Source organism: Loxodonta africana, chromosome 6 (genome assembly GCF_030014295.1).
Source record: "Loxodonta africana isolate mLoxAfr1 chromosome 6, mLoxAfr1.hap2, whole genome shotgun sequence".
Classification (NCBI taxonomy): Eukaryota; Metazoa; Chordata; class Mammalia; order Proboscidea; family Elephantidae; genus Loxodonta; species Loxodonta africana.
This window is the reverse complement of record NC_087347.1, coordinates 44,428,052-44,449,756: the sequence shown is the minus strand read 5'-3', so window position 1 is coordinate 44,449,756 and position 21,705 is coordinate 44,428,052. Positions and strand designations below refer to the sequence as shown.

Genomic DNA, 21,705 nt, shown 5'->3' with positions numbered 1-21,705 from the left:
GCCCTGCTACAACTGATGACGGTGCTCAGCTACAACTGACAATGGAGAACCCCTGAGGGAGCAGGAGAGCAGTGGGATGCAGACCCCAAATTCTCATAAGACCAGACTTAATGGTCTGACTGAGACTAGAAGGACCCCGGTCGTCATGGCCCCCAGACCTTCTGGTGGCCTAGGACAGGAACCATTCCCGAAGCCAACTCTTCAGACATGATTGGACTGGACAATGGGTTGGAGAGGGATGCTGGTGAGGAGTGAGCTTCTTGGATCAGGTGGACACTTGAGACTATGTTGGCATCTCCTGCCTGGAGGGGAGATGAGAGGGTGGAGGGGGTTAGAAGCTGGCGAAATGGATACGAAAACAGAGAGTGGAGGGAGAGAGCAGGCTGTCTCATTAGGGGGAGAGTAATTGGGAGTGTGTAGCAAGGTGTATATGGGTTTTTGTGTGAGAGACTGACTTGATTTGTAAAGTTTCACTGAAAGCACAATAAAAATTATTTTTAAAAATTTATGTGCCTTTTTATTCTACTCCATAATATGTAGACATTAGTTTTAATATAATACTTTCTCTCTCAAAATGTTTGAGTTAAAGCAGTACTCCAGAAAGATGCACCTGTTTTCCCTTGCCTTTGTGTTGTCCTGGCATACTCCTGAGGACCCAAAAGATTAAAATCTACTCACATTTGAGAAGCATAAATCTAGAATGATGATTATAGTGATTTTAAAATATTGATTACTTTTATAGATACCTAGTAACTTACTAAGCATTTTACTCTTTACTACCATTTTCTAAGTAACTTTATTTAACCACTAGAGCAACCCAATGAGGTAGTTATTATTCTATCCTATTCAGTTGATTAAGCATAAAGAGCCTAAGTAACTCACCAAGGTCCCACAGCTGGTATGTGGCAAAGCCAGGGTGTAAGCCCAGGAAGCACGGCTCTATAGCCTAAACTCTTAATCACCATACCTCACCTCTACCTACTCCTCTGTCTCATCCCGCCTTGCTCCTATGCTCTTAGCCATTCACGACATAAAAGTCGCTCTCTTATGGCTCCCTGCTTTTATATATGTGCCTCTGCTTACTCCTCCAAAATCAGCCTGATGCATTCTGCTTATTTTTGAAGTCTTACCTTAAACACTATTTATTTTGGGAAGCCTTAATTAATAGTACTTTCCTCCCCAATTTCCCTGAGAAGTGTTAAAAGCTCCTTGGGACTGGAACACTTATACACTGCTGGTGGGAATATAAAATGCTACAACCACTTTGGAAACCAATTTGGTGCTTGCTTAAAAAGCTAGGAATAGAACTGCTATACCCAACAAAACCCAGTTCCATCTAGTCAATTCTGACTCGTAGCAACCCTGTAGGACAGAGTAGAACTGACCCATAGAGTTTCCAAGGAGCACCCGGTGGACCAGAACTGCCATAAGATCCAGCAATCCCACTCCTTGGAATGTATCCTACAGAATAAGAGCCTTTACACGAACAGATATATGCACACCCATGTTCACTGCTGCACTGTTTACAGTAGCAAAAAGATGGAAACAACCAAGGTGCCTATCAACGGATGAATGGATAAATAAATTATGGTATATTCACAACAATGGAATACCATGCATCGATAAAGAACAATGATGAATCCATGAAACATTTCATAACATGGAGGAATCTGGAAAGCATTATGCTGAGTGAAATTAGTCAGTTGCAAAAGGACAAATATTGTATGAGACCACTATTGTAAGAAAAATAGTTTAAACAGAGAAGAAAATATTCTTTGATGGTTACGAGAGAGGGGAGGGAGGGGGTGGGAGAGGGGTACTCACTAATTAGATAGTAGATAAGAACTACTTTAGGTGACAGGAAAGACAACACCCAATACAGGCGAGCTCAGCACAACTGGACTAAACCAAAAGCAAAGAAGTTTACTGAATAAACCCAATACTTCGAATACCAGAGTAGCAGGGGCAGGGGTTTGGGGACCACGGTTTCATGGGACATCTAAGTCAATTGGCATAGTAAAATCTATTAAGAAAACATTCTGCATCCCACTTTGGAGAGTGGCGTCTGGGGTCTTAAATGCTAGCAAGCAGCCATCTAAGATGCATCAATTGGTCTCAACCCACCTGGAGCAAAGGAGAATGAGGAACACCAAAGATATCAGGTAATTATGAGTCCAAGAGACAGAAGGGGCCACATAAACCAGAGACTACATCAGCCTGAGACCAGAAGAACTAGATGGTGCCTGGCTACAATGGATGACTGCCCTGACAGGGAACACAACAGAGAATCCCTGAGGGAGCAGGAGAGCAGTGGGATGCAGACCTCAAATTCTTGTAAAAAGACCAGACTTAATAGTCTGACTGAGACTAGAAGGACCCCAGGGGTCACGATCCCCAGACCTTCTGTTAGCCCAGTACGGGAACCATTCCCAAAGCCAACTCTTCGGACAGGGATTGGACTGCAGTATAGGACAGAAAATGATACTGGTAAGGGGTGAGCTTCTTGGCTCAAGTAGACACATGAGATTATGTGGGCAGCTTCTGTCTGGAGGAGAGATGAGAAGGCAGAGGGGAACAGAAGCTGGCTGAATAGACATGGGAATACAGGGTGGAGAGAAGGAGTGTGCTGTCTCATTAGGGGGAGAGCAACTAGGAGTATATAGCAAGGTGTATATAAATTTTCTTATGATAGACTGACTTGATTTGTAAACTGTCACTTAAAGCACAATAATAATAATAATAAAAAGATCCTTGGCTGTGTTTCAAGTTAATGTGTTTACCTCTATAAGGGCTTTTATCCCATTGTATTATGACTTTTTTTGGTTTTTTTTAACATGTTACCTTCACATTAAGCCATGAGTTACCTGAGGACAGGGGCCAAGTATCATTTATCTTTGTATTTTCAATGCCTCGGAGTGGTGGGGGGGAGGTATAGTAGACATTCAATAAATGCTTATTGAATCAATGGATGGATGAGGAAATAATGGTCAATTACATTAAAAAAAAAAAACTTCTGTTTAACTATTTCTTCTATTTTGCTATTTCAACAAGTTACCAATATCAAATGGACAAAGTTTATTTTTAATAACACCCAGTTTGGTGAGGGTATAGGGTAATAAGCACTTTAGAATATAATCCTCCATCCAATACCTACTCTCTTAATTGCATTTAAAAATTTCCCCATTTCTTATTCTTTGATAACACTATAGAGTAAATCTCTTTCTCAGTTGCTCCTTTTCTTTAATCAACCTGAAAACCAAACCAAACCCATTGCTATCAAGTCGATTCCAGCTCATAGTGACCCTATAAGACAGAGTAGAACTGCCCCGTAGGGTTTCCAAGGAGCAGCTGGTGAATTTGAACTGCCAACCTTTTGGTTAGCAACTAAGTTCTTAATCACTACACCACTAGGACACCAATCAACCTTTACTGAAATACCAAGATCGGTTGGCATATTCTATTTTCAGTTATTTTGGGTTTGCTAACGGTATTTTTTTTGCCATAGATGTGTTTTGCTGAAGATTTGGAAGTAACATTTGGAGTGGTGTGGCAATAGGAGTACATTGCTATACTGCAGAGCAGAAAACTGATAACTATTAGATCTTAAGATTCTCTCATTGGCCAACTTTCCCCTTCAGGTTACCCATCCTTTCCCTCCTTCTGCCATGAAGTTGGCACCCTCTCTCTTTGCTTTCTCATCTCCAGATCTCCTCACCTTTCACCTTGTCTCTCCAGGGCTAATCCCAGAAACTCAAAATTTCTCCCACCTTATTAAGCATAACAGAGTCCCTGGGTGGTACAAAACGTTAACGCACTTGGCTGCTAACCCAAAGGTTGGAGGTTTGAGTCTACCCAGAGGTACCTTGGAAGAAAGGCCTGGCAATATAAAAAATATACTGTAGAAAAATCAGCCATTGAAAACCCTGTGGAGCACAGTTCTACCCTGACACACATGCAGTTGCAATGAGTGGGAGTCAAGTCTACGGCAACTTTTTTTTTTTATTAAGCAGAACAATTAGAACAATTCACTGCTCTGTTTACACTGGGATCCTAGCCCATCCTGGTCATGTCCTGAAGGCTATCATAAGACAATCAAAATGCTCCATCAAATGTACTAAATTTTTTAATTGCCACATGCTCTGATCTTGTTAATAAGACACTCGTTTAAAACACTTACGACACAGGGTCTGTTCTTTCTGGAGGTGGTGCAATATTCATAAACATGGATGGCTCGATAATCTTCTGAAGAGGTTTTAACTGAAGAGAAAGACAAACATATTTTAACAATATTTAGTTACAATTACCAAAACCAAAAACCAAACCCATTGCCATCGAGTCAATTCTACCTCATAGCGACCCTATAAGACAGTGTAGAACTGCCCCATCAGGTTTCCAAGACAGCCTGGTAGATTTGAACTGCTGACCTTTTGGTTAACAGCTGAGACTTAACCACTACGCCACCAGGGTTTCCAGTTACAATTACAGTTCAACCTAACGCTACTATTCCCCAGGACAATGGAATGGGCCAAAAATGATACAGATAAGAAGAATATAAATGAAAATAAGAAAGAACTATATAACTATTGGTCTCTGCTCATCCAGAACAAAAGAGAATGAAGGAAACCAAAGACTCAAAAATGAAACTAGCCCACAGGACTAATAGCCCACACAAACCATGGCCTCTTCTAACTTGAAACCAGAAGAACCACTACTGACCGTTCTGACCAGGGACACAATAGATGCACCCAGGTAGACTGCAGAAAAATGTAGAACAAAATCCAAATTCCTAAATAAAAAAAGGTCAGACTTACTGACCAGTAGAGACTAGAGGAACCCCTGAGACTATCACCCTGGGATTCCCTTTAAACTTGGAACTCAAACCACCCCCAGAGGTGACCTTTCAACCAAATGACAAATTCACTCACAAAATAAATAATATCACCCATAAATACTGTACTGTACTAGATTAATGAAAACAGAACAACCAGAATGGAAATAATGAGATTGCTGACACACTGTGAAAAATGTAACCAATCTGCTGTGTAAACTTTCACCCAAAACACAATAAAGTATTTTTAAAAAGAACTAACATTTATCATTTATTGAGAACTTAATATTTGCCAAGCATTTTATACCTTTCATCTTATTTAATCCTCCTAACAATCCTAAGATGTAGATAATTGCGCCCATTTTACAGATGATACAAAAAATTAGTAACTTGTTTAAGGTTGCTTAAGAGGCCTGAGAGCCAGGATTTGAATGAAACTCTATATGCTCCCAAAGCCATGCTCTTTTTACAGTATAATGATGGGCAAGTAGGGGTCTATATCACTGGTGTTTAAGACCTGAAAATTTCACACACATTAAACTTTTTAAAAATTGAACATTTATCACAATAGCAAAACGATGGAAACAACTTAGATGCTCAACAGATGAATGGATAATCAAACTGTGTGGCACATACACACAATGAAGTATTATGCAACGATGAAGAACAAAGATGAATCTGTGAACCATCTCATAACATGGATGAATCTGGAGGACATTATGCTGAGTGAAATAAGTCAATCACAAAAGGACAAATATTGTATGAGACCATTACTGTAAAAATTCATGAAAAGGTTTACACACAAAAAGAAACAATCTTTGATGGTTACGAGGGAGGTGAGGGGTGGGGATGGAAAAAGACTAGACAATAGAGAAGTAGTAACTTTGATGAAGGGTAAGACAGTACATAATACTGGGGAAGCCGGCACAACTTCTACAAGGTAAGGTCATGGAAGCTCCATAGACACATCCAAACAACCTGAGGGACCAATTGCCAGGCTGAGGGCTGTGGGGATCATGGTCTCAGGGAACATCTAGCTTAATTGGCATAACATAGTTTATAAAGAAAATACTCTACATTCTACTTTGGTGAGTAGCGACTGGGGTCTTAAAAGCCTGTGAGCAGCCATCTAGGGTACACCACTGGTCTCACCCCTTCGGGAGCAAGGAAGAATGAAGAAAACTGAAGGTACAAGGGAAAGATTAGTCCAAAGGACTAATGGACCACATTTACCATGGCCTCCACCAGACTGAGTCCAGTACAACTAGATGGTACCTGGCTACCACCACTGATTGCTCTGACAGGGATCACAATAGAGGGTTCTGGACAGAGCTGGAGAAAAATGTAGAACAACATTCTAACTCAAAAAGAAAGAGCAGGCTTGCTGGCCTGACAGAGACTGGAGAAACCCTGAGAGTAAGGCCTGGACACCCTTTCAGCTCAGTAATGAAGTCACTCCTGAGGTTCACCCTTCAGCCAAAGATGGGACAGGCCCATAAAACAAAACTAGACTAAAGGGGCACGCCAGTCCAGTGGCAAGGACTAGGACTAGCAGGCAGGAGGGAACAGGAAAGCTGGTAATAGGGAACCCAAGGTTGAGAGCGGAGAGTGTTGAGATGTCATGGGGTTGTTAACCAATGTCATAAAAAAAAATATGTGCACTAACTGTTTAATGAGAAACTAGTTTGTTCTGTAAACTTTCACCTCAAGTACAATAAAAAAAATCTAACATATATTATATATCCCATCCTTTTTCATATGATACTTTTGTTCCTCGTTTTAGCAGACATATGGTCGCTATGAGTTGGAATCAACTAATGGCAACGGGTTTGGTTTTTTTTTTAACTACCTAAAAAGGAGCCCTGGTGGTGCAATGGTTAAGCACTTGCTGCTAACTGAAAGGTCTGCTGTTCGAACCCACCAGTGGCTCCCTGGAGAAGAGACCTGGTGATCTGCACCCATAAAGATTACAGCCTAGGAAACAACCCTATGGGACAGTTCTACCCTGTCCTTCGGTATAAGTCAGAATCCACTCCAAGGCACAATAACACCACCTACATAAAACAATACTTGCCCTGTTTTATCTGAAAAGCAGTACATCTCCCTAAGAATGACTACAGTTGCATGTCATATTAAGATACAAAACCCATCTCTGAAGTTAGTGTTTAAGTAGGAGTATCATAGAAAAGACTAAACAATTAGGGGTCTTTTAGGAAGCCCTGGCGGGCATAGTGGTTAAGAGCTATGGCTGTTAACCAAAAGGTCAGCAGTCTGAGTCCAACAGGCACTCCTTGGAAAACCTATGCAGCAGTTCTTCTCTGTCCTTTAGCGTCACTATGAGTCAGAATCAACTCGATAGCAATGGGTTTGGTTTTTTTTGTTTGTTTATAAAGCCTAACTCATAATAAAAAAGAAAGAAAATAGGAGGAAGTAAAATCGAAGAGTAGAAAAAAAAAGTTTGTGCCTGGTATCTTTCATTTGAGTATTACTTAATTCTGGCTCAAAATGTATTAGAAATTATGATATACCACAGGCAAAATTTGAAAAACCATGTTGCAGAGAATTCTTCATTAACATGGTGCAGACTAGTAAGACTGACGGACCTGCTTCCAACTTCTAATTTAAAATCACTCAAAACGAGAAAGACAAAAAAACTTGAGATTAAAAAGAAGATTGTATGCCAAGTATAGGGATCTTTTCCTATAACAGCAATGGGGCTGAATTTTTAAATACTCCAAAGCTGTGGAAATATCCAGGGATATCAAGAGTTCTTTCAAACACTTGGTGAGAATGTATACTGATACAATTTTTCTAGAACAATTCCTTCAAAAGGTCATTGTTTTGGACCATAAGTTGCCTTCTAGGAATCTAGCCCAAGGAGATAATCAAAGAAATGGATAAAGGTTAGTATATAAAATGTTTTACTGCAACATGGATATATGGTAATGAATTTAAAGAGGCAGGCGAAAGTTAGGAATATATGTTCTTCAGGTATATTACTCTCTTGATGAATCAAGAAGGGTTCAAATAATATCTGATGTTAAAATTACTGTGGGGGAAAGGAGCATATGTGGTCAGGGTATAAAATACAATCTGAATAATATCAGTGATTCAATCTTTAATATTTTTAGATGTAAAAATCCACATCCACTTCCTGAATTCTTAGATTTTGCCGATTACATAAATATCTGTGTGTGTATAAACACACATACAGAAACACATACAAAAGCAAGTTTTATAGTAAAGACATTTTGAATACAAGATCATTATTTTAAAATGTATAAGCAAATAATAGTAAAGTCTCATTTTTCTTTGGTCTGAAGAAAAATAGCATTCTTAAAATATATATCTTAAAAAGTTTACTACACTGGAAAGGATAGAGGCTAAAAGGTAGATGATGTGACTAAAGAGCTATAATAAAATAATTTTTAAAAAGAGGTGAACTAACCTGATGTGAAAATCCAAAACCAAAGTTTCCATAGGAGAACATAAATTCTACCTGTACCCTGCAGACAAACTAAACATGAGGCAAGTTTACCTTTATGTTTAAATAGAATGACATTTTAATGAAGAAGTGATATTTAACAAATTTACAAATTAGATAAGCCAAAGCATGAATTTCCTGAAAGATAAGGCATTTGCACAAAAAACTCCTACAGAATATATTGAGTTGTGGGAATGTTAAAAAATGTTGTTAAAGTTAAGTATGTGATTAAAATACAGAAAATATCAACCTACAGTTATTAATATGATTATGCTGAAATATATATTGTATTCATATTTTATTGTTGTTGTTAGGTGCCATCAAGTCAATTCCGACTCACAGTGACCCTACGTATAACAGAAGAAAACGCTGCCAGGTCCTGCACCATCCTCACAATCGTTGCTGTTTGAGCCCATTGTTGCAGCCACTGTGTCAGTCCGTTTCGTTGAGGGTCTTCCTCTCTTTCGTTGACCCTCTACTTTACCAAGTGTGGCATCCTTCTTCAGACACTGGTCCCTCCTGATAACATGTCCAAAGTACATGAGATGAAGTCTCGCCATTCTCGCTTCTAAGGATCATTCTGGCTGTACTTCCTTCATATATCCATATATATGTATGTATATATATACATATGTACATACACATGTACACATATTTTTTAAGTATTTATTCACATTTCTTCCATCTCCATTTCCATTTTAAGATAAAAATTTGATTTATACGAGTGATTTTACCTCTCTGACCCCCAGGTTCCTCATATGTGAAATGAAGGAGGGTGTCAGAGGTAATGACCTCAAACGTCCATCATTGCTTTTTATGCTCCTTCCCCCTGTTTTGTCTATTGGTCCCTGAAGCCTCTCTGAATAGTAGATGATCAGTTAATTAAGCTAATTATTTTTAAAAGAGTCCTGGTGGTACAGTGGTTAAGAGCTCGGCTGCTAACCGAGAGGTCAGTGGTTCAAACCTACCAGCTGCTCTGCAAGAGTAAGACATGGCAGTCTGCTTCTGTGAACATTACAACCTTGGAAACCCTGTGGGGCAGTTCTACTCTGTCCTATAGGGTTGCCATGAGTTGGAACTACCGGACGGCAGCTAACAACGACAATAATTTTTAAATTCTTAAAAAGAAATTAGAATAAGAACTATAAATAACTCTTTAGAAACTCCCCCAAGAAGAAAAATAATACTTCTTCAATTCAGTAAGTGAGGCTCCTGAGGCTGTGCAAAGACATAGCTAGAGGCATTTTACTTCCTCATCCAATGATTTCTAATTTTCTTTTTCAGCATTTAGCAGTAAGATAGCAGCTTTTTAAAAAGGGTGTGTATTAAGATTTTGTGAGTAAATATTGCACTCTTTATTTAATATATTCACATTAATTTAAGATATAGGCTACAAACATTAAAGTTATATGAAACATTAAGAAAATATTACATGTGCACGGAACTGTAAGTTTCAGTAAAGTTCTTACCGTGTTTTTATTCAAAATTTGAAATTCTTCAGTAAAGCATCCTTTCTAGAAAAAAGCAATAAATTATAAAATTCTTAAATATAGAATCATTTTTTAAGCCATATCATAGCACAAATCAGGTAATGATTTTTTAATGCACATATGAATCTAATAGCTGAAACACAAACATAATGAATGTTCAGAAAAAAATTAAAATTTCAGGTACAGAAATAAACATTAATATTTACATTTATGTTTTAGGCAAAAAGCTTCCTGCTAATCATAGTTCCCCATTTTGGCAGTCTTACAGGAACAGCCACGTCCACACTCCTCTTGAGCGGTTACTTAAACATGAATCTACACAATCAGCTGACTCCTGACATAACCGTCTCTCTCATCTATCAGGGACTGTTATGAACCAAGTAAAGCTTTGGTACCCTTAGTCACCATCTCTTGTCATCTCTGCTGTCCTATAAGTCCTCTCACCTAACCTAACATCTCATTGTTTGTTCCCTTTCTTCCTAGCATTTTCTGCTACAGATCATGCAATCCCAATTCCACAGTTAACAAGCTACTTTACCATCTTTTTAAAATGCTTAACGGTTTTATTGAGATACAATTCACTACCATTCAATTCACTTGTTTAAAGTGTACAATTCATGGTAAGGATACTCAAAAATATGCGAAACAATCAGTACAGTCAATTGTAGAGCATTTTCATGGCCTTAAGAAGAAATCCAGTGTCAGTTAGCTGTTGCCCCATCGTCTCCACATTCCACCTCCCCAGCTCTAAGCAATTGCTAATCTTTACATACCCATAACCAAACCAAACCATTGCCATGGAGTTGATTCTGACGCATAGCAACCCTATGGGACAGAGTAGAATTGCCCCATATGGTTTCCAAGGAGCGCCTGGTGGATTCGAACTGCCAACCTTTTGGTTAGCAGCTGTAGCTCTTAACCACTACTCCACCAGGGTTTCCTAGCTCTACATAGATTTCCCTATTCTGGGTTCTCATATGAATAAAATTTTATCAGATGTAGTCTTTTGCACTAGTTTCTTTTATTTAGTACAATGTATTCTCGATGGCACTGGGTTTTTCTGGGTAATGTATTCAAGGTTCATTCATTTTGTGGCATGCATCAGTACCTCATTCTTATTTATGGCTGCATAATATTCCATTGTATGGCTATACCATATTTTGTTTATCAGCTCATGTGTTGATGTACATTTGGGTCGTTTCCACCTTTTGGCTACTATGAATAATGCTGTTATAACCATTCATGTACAAGTTTGTGTGTGGACATATGTTTTCATTTCTCTTGAGTATATACCTAGGAGTAGAATTCCAGCAATCCCACTCCTAGGCATGTATCCAAGAGATATAAAAGCAGTGACACAAATAGACATATGCACACCTATTTTCATTGCAGCATTATTTACAACAGCAAAGAGATGGAAACAACCTGAGTGCCCATCAGCAGAGGAATGGATAAAAAAATTGTGGTACATGCATACAATGGAATAGTATGCAACTATAAGGAATAATGAGGAGTCCACAAAACATCTTATACCATTAATCTAGAGGACATTAAACTGAATGAAATAAGTGAATCACGAAAGGACAAATATTGTATGGTCTCACTAGCACAAAAAGTTGAGGATAGGTATACACACGAAAAGCAACATTCTTTGATGGTTACCAGGGATGAGAGGAAGGAGGGGGAATCACTTTCTAGATAGTAAACTGCTGCTGTCGAGTTGATTCCAACTTATAGGGACCCTATAGGACAGAGCAGAACTGCCCCATACGGTTTCCAAGGAGCGCCTGGTGGATTCAAACTGCCGATCTATTGGTTAGCAGCTAAGCTCTTAACCACTATGCCATCAGGGCTCCTTCTAGATAGTAAAAGATAGTAGACACTTGTTATTTTGGGTGATGGGAAAGGCAATACCAAATATGGCTGAAGGCTGCACAACTTAACCAAGGTAAATGAAGGCACTTAGAAGTACACACACACACACACACACACACAAAGGACAACTTCGGTAAATGTTATAACATATACCAACATTGCAAAATAGTAATAATCAAAAAACGTGTGTGGTTACATAGATATGTATGCATATATGAGAGTACATGCAAGTGCATGATAGGTGTATCTGTAGGAATATGTATATACATGTTTGTGTGTGCTGCATATATACCTATATACATATAATAAAGCACATAGGGGGCACAGTTATGGAGGCTTCCTAGACATAGCCAAACAACTTACGGGATTGGTTTACTGGATTAAAAGGCTTAGAGTCATAGTCTTGTGGGACAACTTAGACTGGCTTATAAAATAAACAACATTATCCATGAGTAATATGCTCCCTTACACAATCAATTATATGAGATCAAATGGTCAACATTTACCCAAAAGCAAAGATGAGAAGGCAAGGAGGGGAAGGGAAAGGAGACCAATGGAAACAGAACAAACAGAATGGAAATAATGAGAATACCCACACATTGTGAAAATTGTAACAAATATCATGGAACAATTTTTATAAAAATCATTAAATGGGAATCTAATTTGTTGTGTAAACTTTACCTAAAACACAATGAAATATCTTTTTTAAAAAACAGTTGACAATATACATATGGGTTAATTTCTGAACTCTCAGTTCCAGTTCATTGATCTATATGTCTATCTTTGTGCCAGTACCACACCATCTTGATTATCATTGCTTTGTAGTAAGTTTTGAAATTAGGAAGTGTGAGTCCTCCTACTTTATTCTTCTTTTGCAGGGTAGTTTTGGTTATTCTGGGTCTCTTGCAATTCCATGTGAATTTTAGAATCAGCTTGTCAATTTGTACAAATAAGTCAGCTAGGATTCTGGTATGGATTACACGGAATCGTGTAGATCAGTCTGGGTAGTACTGCCATCTTAACAATATTAAGTCTTCTGATCCACGAACAAAAGATGTTTGTCCATTTATTTACTTCTGCTTTAATTTCTTTCAACAAATGGTTTGTCAGTTTTCAGAATATAAACTGTGTGATTCTTTTGTAAAATTTATTCCTAAGCATTTGTTTTTGATGTTATTGTGCAATGGAGTTGTATTCTGAATTTTGTGTTCAGATTCGTCATTGCAAGTGTATAAAAATGTGATTGATTTTTTATATTGATCTTGTATTCTGCAGCCTTGCTGAACTCATTTATTTGTTCTAATAGTTTTTTAGTAGGTTCTTTAAGTGTTTCTATATAAAGGATTATATTATCTGCAAATATAGCTCTACTTCTTCTTTTCCAATCTGGAAGCTTTTCATTTCTTTTTCTCACCTAATTACCCTGGCTAAAATGAATAAAAGTGGTGAGGGTAGACATCCTTGTCTTCCTGATCTTAGGGGGAAAATATTCATTCTTTCACCATTTCGTATGATGTTATTTAGCTGCGGGTTTTTCATGGACGTTCTTTTTGAGGTTGAGGAAGTTCCCTTGTAATACTAGTTTGTCGAGTGTTTTTATCATGAAAGAATGTTGGATTTTCTCAAATGCTTTTCCTGCATTTATTGAGATGATCATGAGATTTTTTTCTCTACTGACATGATGTATTATGTTAGTTGATTATAGATGTTAAACCAACCTTACATCCCTGGGAAAAATGCTGCTTGGTAATAGTGTATAATTCAACGACAACAAGAACAACAACAACAAAATACTGCATAATTCTTTTTATATGTTGCTAGCCTTGGCTTGTCAGCATTTTGTGGAGAATTTTTGCATCCATATTCACAAGAGATATTGATCTGCAGTTTTCATTTCTTGTGATGTCTTTGTCTGGTTTTAGTATTGGGATAATATTAGCCTCATAGAATGATATGAGAAGTGTTCCTTCTTCTTTTTGGAAAGTTTGTAAAGAATTGGTATTAATTCTTCTTCGAATGTTTGGTAGAATCTAATAGTGAGGCCAACTGGGCGGGGGATTTTCTTTGTAGGTAGTTTTTGATTACTGATTCAGTCTCTACTTGTTATAAACTCATTGCCATCAAGTCAATTCCAACTCATAGCAACCCTATAGGACAGAGTAGAACTGCCCCATAGGGTTTCCAAAGAGTGCCTGGTGGATTCGAACTTCCGACGTTTTGGTACAGCCACAACTCTTAACTACTACACCACCAGGGTTTCCTTACTTGTTATAAGTCTGTTTAAATTGTCTATTTCTTCTTGAGTCAGTTTATGTCTTTCCAGAAATTCGTCCATTCGTTAGTGTACAATTGTTCATAGAATTTCTTTACACAGTAAAACCTGCAAAAGCTAGAATCTGTGTAAGGTGGACACCTGTCAGAGGAGGAAAACTGACATATTTTCCACTAAAACAAGCAATAGAAAAATTGTAAGATTGCACCTTGTCAAAGGTGGAAAACTTGTGGGACCCCGGAAAAACAAGATCATGCTCCGGCTCTCACAGGTTTCACTGTAATTTTTATTTCTGTAAGGTTGGTAGTAATGTTTCCTCTTTCATTTCTGGTTCTAGTAATTTGAATCTTTTTCTTGGTCAAACTAGCTAGAGGTTTGTCAATTTCATTGATCTTTTCAAAGAGCCAGTTTTTGGTTTTAATGATTTTCTCTATTTTTCCATTCTCTATGTCATTAATCACCATCTAATCTTTATTAATTCCTTCCTTCTGCCTGCTTTAGGTATAGTTTTTTCTTCTTTCTCCAGTGTCTTCAGGCTGAAGGTTAGATTACTGATTTGAGATTTTTCGTCTTGCTTAATGTAGACATTTATTGCTATAAACTTTCCTCTATACAGCTTTAGTTGTATCCCAGAAGTTTTTGTATGTTAAATCTCCGTTTTCATTCATCTCAGAGTATTTTCCGATTTTCCTTTTGAGTTCCTCTTTGACCCCTGTGTTATTTAGGAGAATGCTGTTCTACTTCCACACATTTGTGAGTTTCCCAAATTCTTCCTCATTACAGATTTCTAATTTCATTCTATTATGGTCAGGAACACACTTCGTATTATTTTTTTTTAACTATTGAGATCTGTTTTATGGCCAACCATATGGACTATCTTGGAGAATATTCCATGTGCACTTCAGAAGAATGTGTATGCTGTTCTTACCGGGTGGAGTAGTCTATAAATATCTATTAGGTCTAGTTGGTTTGTAATGTTGTTCAAGTCTTCTATTTCCTTGTTCATCTTCCATCTAGCTGTTTTATCTGTTATTGAAAGTGGGGTGTTGAAGTCTCCAACTATTATTACTGAATTATCTATTTCTCCCTTCATTTCTGTCAGTTTTTTGTCTAAAGTATTTTGGTGCATATATATGTATAATTGTTATAATTTTCTGATGGGTTGACACTTTTATCATTATATGATATCCCTCTTTATCACTAATAAATATTTTGTTTTAAGGTATATTTTGTCCAATATTAATAAAGTCACTTTTGTGGTTGTTGTTTGTACATTCTTTTTCCATTTTTTTACTTTCAATTTCAAGCTATTTTTACCTTTTATTCTAAAGTATTCTCCTGTAGACAGCATATAGTTAGATCATGTTTTATATCCAGTCTGCCAGTCTCTCCATTTCAATTACATTGTTGAACCCATTCACATTTAATGTTATTACTGAAAAATCTGGATTTACATCTGCTATTGAAATTTCTGTGTCTATATGTTTCATATTTTTTTTGTTCTTCTGCTGCTCCTTTGGAAACCCTGGTGGTGTAGTGGTTAAGAGCTACGGCTACTAACCAAAAGGTCAGCAGTTCAAATCTGTCAGGCATCCCTTGGAAACTCTATGGGGGCAGGTCTATTCTGTCCTTTAGAATCACTATGAGTCGGAATTGACTCGACAGCAACAGGTTTGGTTTTTGTTTGTTTGTTTATTCCTCCTTTAGAGTCCCTGGATGGTGTGAATGGTTAATGCTCAGATGCTAACTGAAAGGTTGGGTGAAAGTTCAAGTTCACCCAGAGGCATCTCAAGAAAGTTCTGGTGATCTACTTCTGAAAAAAAATCAGCCACTGAAAACTCAAGGGAGCACAGTTCTACCGTGACACACATGGGGTCGCCATGAATTGGTGTCGACTTGATGACAAATGATTGAAGTTGATTCCTCCTTCATTTACTTGCTTTGTATTGTGTGGATATTTTCCCTGATGATTCTGTTTGCTCAGAAAATTATATTGTCACTTTACCTATGATCTAGCAATTTCATAACCTAGAGACTCTGTTGTGGGTATGCTTTGGAAGACATGTTCAAGAAAATTCACTGTAGTAACATTCATAACAGTAAAAAAAAAAACCTGGAAACAATCCAAATTTCCATCAACAAATTTATGGATAAAGAAATTGATGTATACTCCCACAAAGAATAGCACATCATTGTGAAAGAACTCTAGCTAATGAAATTAAATTATTAATCTTAGAAACAATATGTTTAGAAACATAAAAGTGATACTATTTTTATGAAGTTAAAAACATGCAAAATTAAATAACATGTTAATTTCTGATAAAAACTGTATAAGTAGTAAAACTATGGAAGAAAGCAAAGGAATAATACATACAAAGTTGAGGAAAGTTGTTATATTTTTTGGAGGAGAAGGACAGGAATTAGTGGGATGGGATCAGGCTTCAGCATAGGAACTTCAACGGCATTGAGTTAATATTGTACAGCTTCAAGGAGAATGTAAGTTAAGTCCTTTAAACGTCACCTCCCCCCATTCTTTATGCTGAACTTGTCACGTGCATGTTTATATACATTATAAACTCCAAAAGATTATAATTTTTGCTTTAAACAGTCACATACATTTTAAAGAAATCAAGAGGAAAAGGACAGTTTTTCCTCTGACATCTCAATTTTGCTGTTAAGTCCATGCAGTGAATTCTTTAATTTCAGATCATGTATTTTTCAGTTTTATAATTTACATTTGGTTCTTTAATATTGTGTATTTCCTTGCTGAGCTTTTCTATTCTTTCTTATGTTTATAAAAAAGAATTGGAAGGAAATTCTGTGAAAAGAAATGCAATACTAGAATTGTTGGATGGTGAGTGATTTTTTATCTAAAAAATTTATACTTACATTTTAAAACAGAATTAGCACATTAAAAAAATATATGATCCCATAAAAATAAATACTGGTAAGTTTGTACATAGAACTGTAGTATAAACATCCAGGTCTCCATCAACAAAATTCAAACATTTGTCTAACAATTGTTAAAGCTGCTTAACATTTTGTCATATTTACTTCGTTTCTGTGTGTATATTGTATATATATACAACTATATGAATAGTTCAGCAAACTATATACGTGTGTGCGTGTTTGCTGAACTATTTGCAAGTAAACTATAGACATCATGACACTAAATATTAAAACTTCACCTTGCATACTATAAGAATAAGTGTATCCTATATAACCACAGTAGCAGTCTCAGACTTAAGAAAATTAACAATAATTCTAGAATTTTAACTAATATTCAGTACATACGCAAATTTTCCCAATTGTCCCAAGAATGTCTTTTATAACCGTCTTTTTCAAACCTAGATCCAATCAAAGTTGTTGTATCTTTTTACTCTCTTTTAATCTAGAAAAGTTTCTTCATCTTTGTTTTTTAAAATTTAATGTTTTAAAGAATCTAACCTTGTATGTCTCACATTCTGTATTTATCTTATCATATCCTCATGGTATTGTTTAACTTTATTCCTATCCCCTAAATACCTGTAAACTATAATTTAGGTCTGGCTCGGCTTGATTAGATTCAGGTTAAACATTTTTTATGAGAATAATTTATAGGTGATGTGTACTTCATATTGTACTGCACAGGCAGTACATGGTGTTAAAAAAAAAATAATAATAAGCTGCCCACAATTAGGTATGCTATGTTCGAGCACTTGGTTAAAGTAGTGACTACAGATCTCTCTACTGAAAGGCACATTTCCCCCTTTGCAATACTCAATCTGTAGGCAGTTACTATGGCACCAGGCAAATATCTTTCTCCAGTAAACTTTTACCTAGTGAATTTAGTACTATTGCTAATTCTTGACTGAATCAATCATCATTATAAAGAGTTGCAAAATGGTAAATTTGTAATTTTATCATTCCTTCTACATTCTTCTGTTTTAAAAAAAAACTATTTAAAAAACTTTTTTCTTTTCATGCTTTTTTTTTGTTTTTTGAAAATCACCAAGGACTCATCGATTCTTCTTTTTTTCAGAATGTTTCAGTCAACTTTCTGATGTTCTAACTACCCTGAAATTGCCTAGTACGTGCCCCTGCAATCCAGCTGCCATGTTTTTTGTTATATAACGTCTTTAGTCTTTGAGAGCTTCTTTGATGTATGTCTTAACAAATATTTCTGAAAATCTTTTAAATTGCTAATACTTGTTCACTAATCAAATAGTTCTCTTCCTCTGAGACCAGGGCAACTAACTACTAGATAGTGAGGGGGACTCCTGGAAAGGAGAAAACGAGAAAGGAGTAGTTGGCTAATCCCAAACACCTCATGCACAAGCAGACAACAAGCAGCCCAGCTAAGGGCAAAAGAACTGAACTTAAATCTGAGCTGCCACCTAAGAGACAGAGCTTACAGCTAAAGTCATGGTTTAAAAGGTTTCCGAAAACATTTTATAATAAAACATGCTTTGCCTTTTAGGTCATATCACCGCTTTTCTGGAAAATAAACTTATAAAAATAGTATAGAGTTCCAAACTAACGCTGTCTTTTTTTTTTTTTAATAGCTACAGGGAGGTTTGTTTGTTAAGCACATGAGTCTGAACTTACATAATAAATAAAAGAAGTCCATCAGGTACACATAAATTACAACAATGAATATCAACTGGAAAATGTGATACCAAGTGAGAAAATGGTTTTGATACTTACCTGAATTACTTCATAAAGGTGTACCTGAACACTCCCTAAAAAAACAGGATATTTTTCTGTATCTTCATATTCCATTAGTTCCAAGTAAATATTATTCCGTGCATCATCTGGACGTCTGGGAACCTCAATATCAAAATGTGTATTAAAAAAAGCATTAAATTTGCAATCTGAATTTCAGATATGAGTAAATATGTCCATAAACTTTATTATATGGTATGCATACCTAATGAGTAGTTTTTGTATATTACTAGCCTTCTAATTTCACAGTCTCAGAGTCACATATATCCTAATGCCAACAATGTCCATCTAATGTCAAAAAGACTGTTACAGTCTTTTTGAAACACCCATTGCCTACATTCTCTTTTTAACTCTGTACAAAAGTTCACCCTCATCTCTCTAGTGAAACTATTTACTACCAAAGGTTAAGCATCCAATATTTTTTTCAGTCTCTGTTTTTTTAACCTCAGCTCAAAACTCTCTCAACTTTAAGCTCAGTAGTACAATACCATTATTCTGTGAACTTTAAAAATCTGTACACTCTTTTGCTAATTAGATAAAAATTTATGCCTTTCACCCCAAGATTCTAGGTGCCTTTCTATGGTGTCTCTCTCCACAATTGTTATGCTTGTGACTCTCTTCCCCTGTGAAATGAGAAAAAAAGGAATTCAAGTGTCAACTTGTGTGCCAGCAGAGGAGTTGAGAGTGCTGGCTGTTTTTCAGCGATTTCGCATTTAGATCGTTAGAACCAATCTGGCTGTTTGAAAACTAGAAATATCAAATATTTAAAATATCTTCTTAAACACACAAAAAAATTCATGAACTGGTAAAGTGTAATCATGTAAAACTCCAAGCACTGGCAGAAACACAGAGAGGTAAACTAGACCCCAAAGTTGCTCTTGACCTGTGGGCATTTCCCAAGCAGGTGACCTGAAACCGCAGCTTTCAAGGCCTTGAAAGCAGAGAAATGACAAGGCAAAGACATGTCCTCCAAACGTCCTCCCATAAAGCAAAGAACCCAGAGGGCTATGGACTCAATGAATGGAGAAACCCTTCTCCCAACTCATTCATAGAAGGCTGCAAGGAAGGCTTGCACTGCTGAGCAGAATGAGGGGGAAAAAGGCTCTGAGAAGATATAAACAAAAACCAGTTTATGTGGAATTACAGCCTAAATTCACATTCACTGGATGGTATAAAAAGTCTTGAGCCTAGGATTTAGTTTGAAGTATTCTCACACTGGTAGTGGCCTCAGAGGACTTAGAAGCAAACGTAAATGTTCCTTAGAGCTGAAATTTTCATCACAGAGCTAAAATTTTAATAATTTTCCTAGGAAAATGAGATCACAGCAGTAATTTCAAATTTCCATTTACAGCACTCACCTATCTAGATTTGGCTTAAAAAACAAAAAAACCTGCTGCCGTCAAGTTGATTCCGAATCATAGTGACCCTATAGGACAGAGTAGAACTGCCCATTGAGTTTCCAAGGAGTACCTGGTAGATTTGAACTGCTGACCTTCTGGTTAGCAGCCAAAGCACTTAACCACTACACCACCAGAGTTGCCAGGTCTGGCTACTCTAAAAAATACTTTTTCAATTTTCCCTTAATAATAAATATATTATCACACTGGTAATTAAAACCTTTGTACACCAGAAATATTAACCAAACATGCACTGCAATTCTTCCATAATATGCATATTTGTATATGTGCACATATACTGTAGTTATGTGCATATATATGTGTGTTTATATATTACATATATAGAGAGACAGAAAGTGTGTGTGTCTGTGCAAGGGGAACACAGGAGAAGAGAGGAAGAAAGGGGAAAGAGATGAAAAAGAAAGGGTGGAGGAGAGTAGATGGGAGGGGAAGAGCAAGATAAAGAAAAAATACATGCGTGATAAACACTCAAAACCACAGATAGTAACATCTCAGGGAAGAAGTCGACCAAGATTATGCATTTTGCAGTGAACTATTTCTATAAAAAGACCAACATAACCCATAGTATAAAAATAGAACACTGTAAGACACTGCTTTTTTTCCCTGCCCACTTAAAAACAGAGATAATTACTGTAGAATATTTGAAAATATGAAGATGTGTTCTTATGTAAGAGAGGAGAACTTCAAACATTACCTGTACAGAAAAATATTTCACTTCATCAAACTTAATTATGTTTTTTTCATTGCCTTTGGATAACAAGGTATACATTTTTGTACATTTCACAACATTGTTGATAGTGATGCGAATGAACAAATTAGTGTAATAGGGTTTTAAAATGACTAGAAAATGGAATGATATTTAGGAAGCAAGTTTTATTGAAATTGAGCAATAACACATTATAAAATTAATCCACTAAACAGGTGAGTCCAAAACCTAAGAATCAATCAAGTAGGTATAGAAGCTAACTGTAAAGCCAATTAAACAACAGAAAAAAGTCTTTTATAACAGTACTTCTGCCCATCACTGGTAAGCCCAAGTAGGAAAAGAAGGTGATTCTTCCTTAGATCACTTCCTATTTTTTTAATTATTATTATTTTTATTATACTTTAGATGAAGGTTCACAGAACAAACTAGTTTCTCATTAAACAGTACACATTTTGTTTTATGACATTAGTTAACCACCCCAAGAGGTGTCATCACTCTCCCTTCTCTACCTCAGGTTCCCTATTACCAGTTTTCCTGTCCCCTTCTGCCTTCTAGTCCTTGCCCCAGGGCTGGTGTGTCCCTTCTGTCTCTTTTTGTCTTATGGGCCTGGGCCATCTTTGGCTGAAGGGTAAACCTCAGGAGTGACTTCATTACTCAGCTGATGGGGTGTTGGGGGCCATACTCTCAAGGTTTCTCCAGTCTCTGTCAGGCCACTAAGTCTGGTCTTCCTTTTTGAATTAGAATTTTGTTCTACATTTTTCACCAGCTCTGACCAGGACCCTCTATTGTGATCCCTGTCAGAGCAGTCAGTGGTGGTAGCCAGGTACCATCTAGTTGTACTGAATTCAGTCTGGTGGAGGCCGTGGTAGATGTGGTCCATTAGACCTTGGGACTAATATTTCCCTTATATCTTTGGTTTTCTTCATTC

The 21,705-nt window shown here is 36.8% G+C and overlaps 1 protein-coding gene across 1 annotated transcript in view; it reads right to left on the bottom strand.

Annotated features, from left to right (window-relative positions):
* C2CD6 (C2 calcium dependent domain containing 6) overlaps window positions 1–21,705 on the bottom strand; it is a 139,945-nt gene that overhangs the window by 95,239 nt on the left and 23,001 nt on the right. The window contains exons 4-8 of the mRNA XM_064287440.1: window positions 20,766–20,911; window positions 18,636–18,758; window positions 9,782–9,826; window positions 8,277–8,345; window positions 4,178–4,257 (exon numbers count right to left, since the gene is read on the bottom strand). Of these exons, the coding sequence (XP_064143510.1) occupies window positions 4,178–4,257; window positions 8,277–8,345; window positions 9,782–9,826; window positions 18,636–18,758; window positions 20,766–20,911 (463 nt within the window). The remainder of the gene's footprint in view (window positions 1–4,177; window positions 4,258–8,276; window positions 8,346–9,781; window positions 9,827–18,635; window positions 18,759–20,765; window positions 20,912–21,705) is intronic.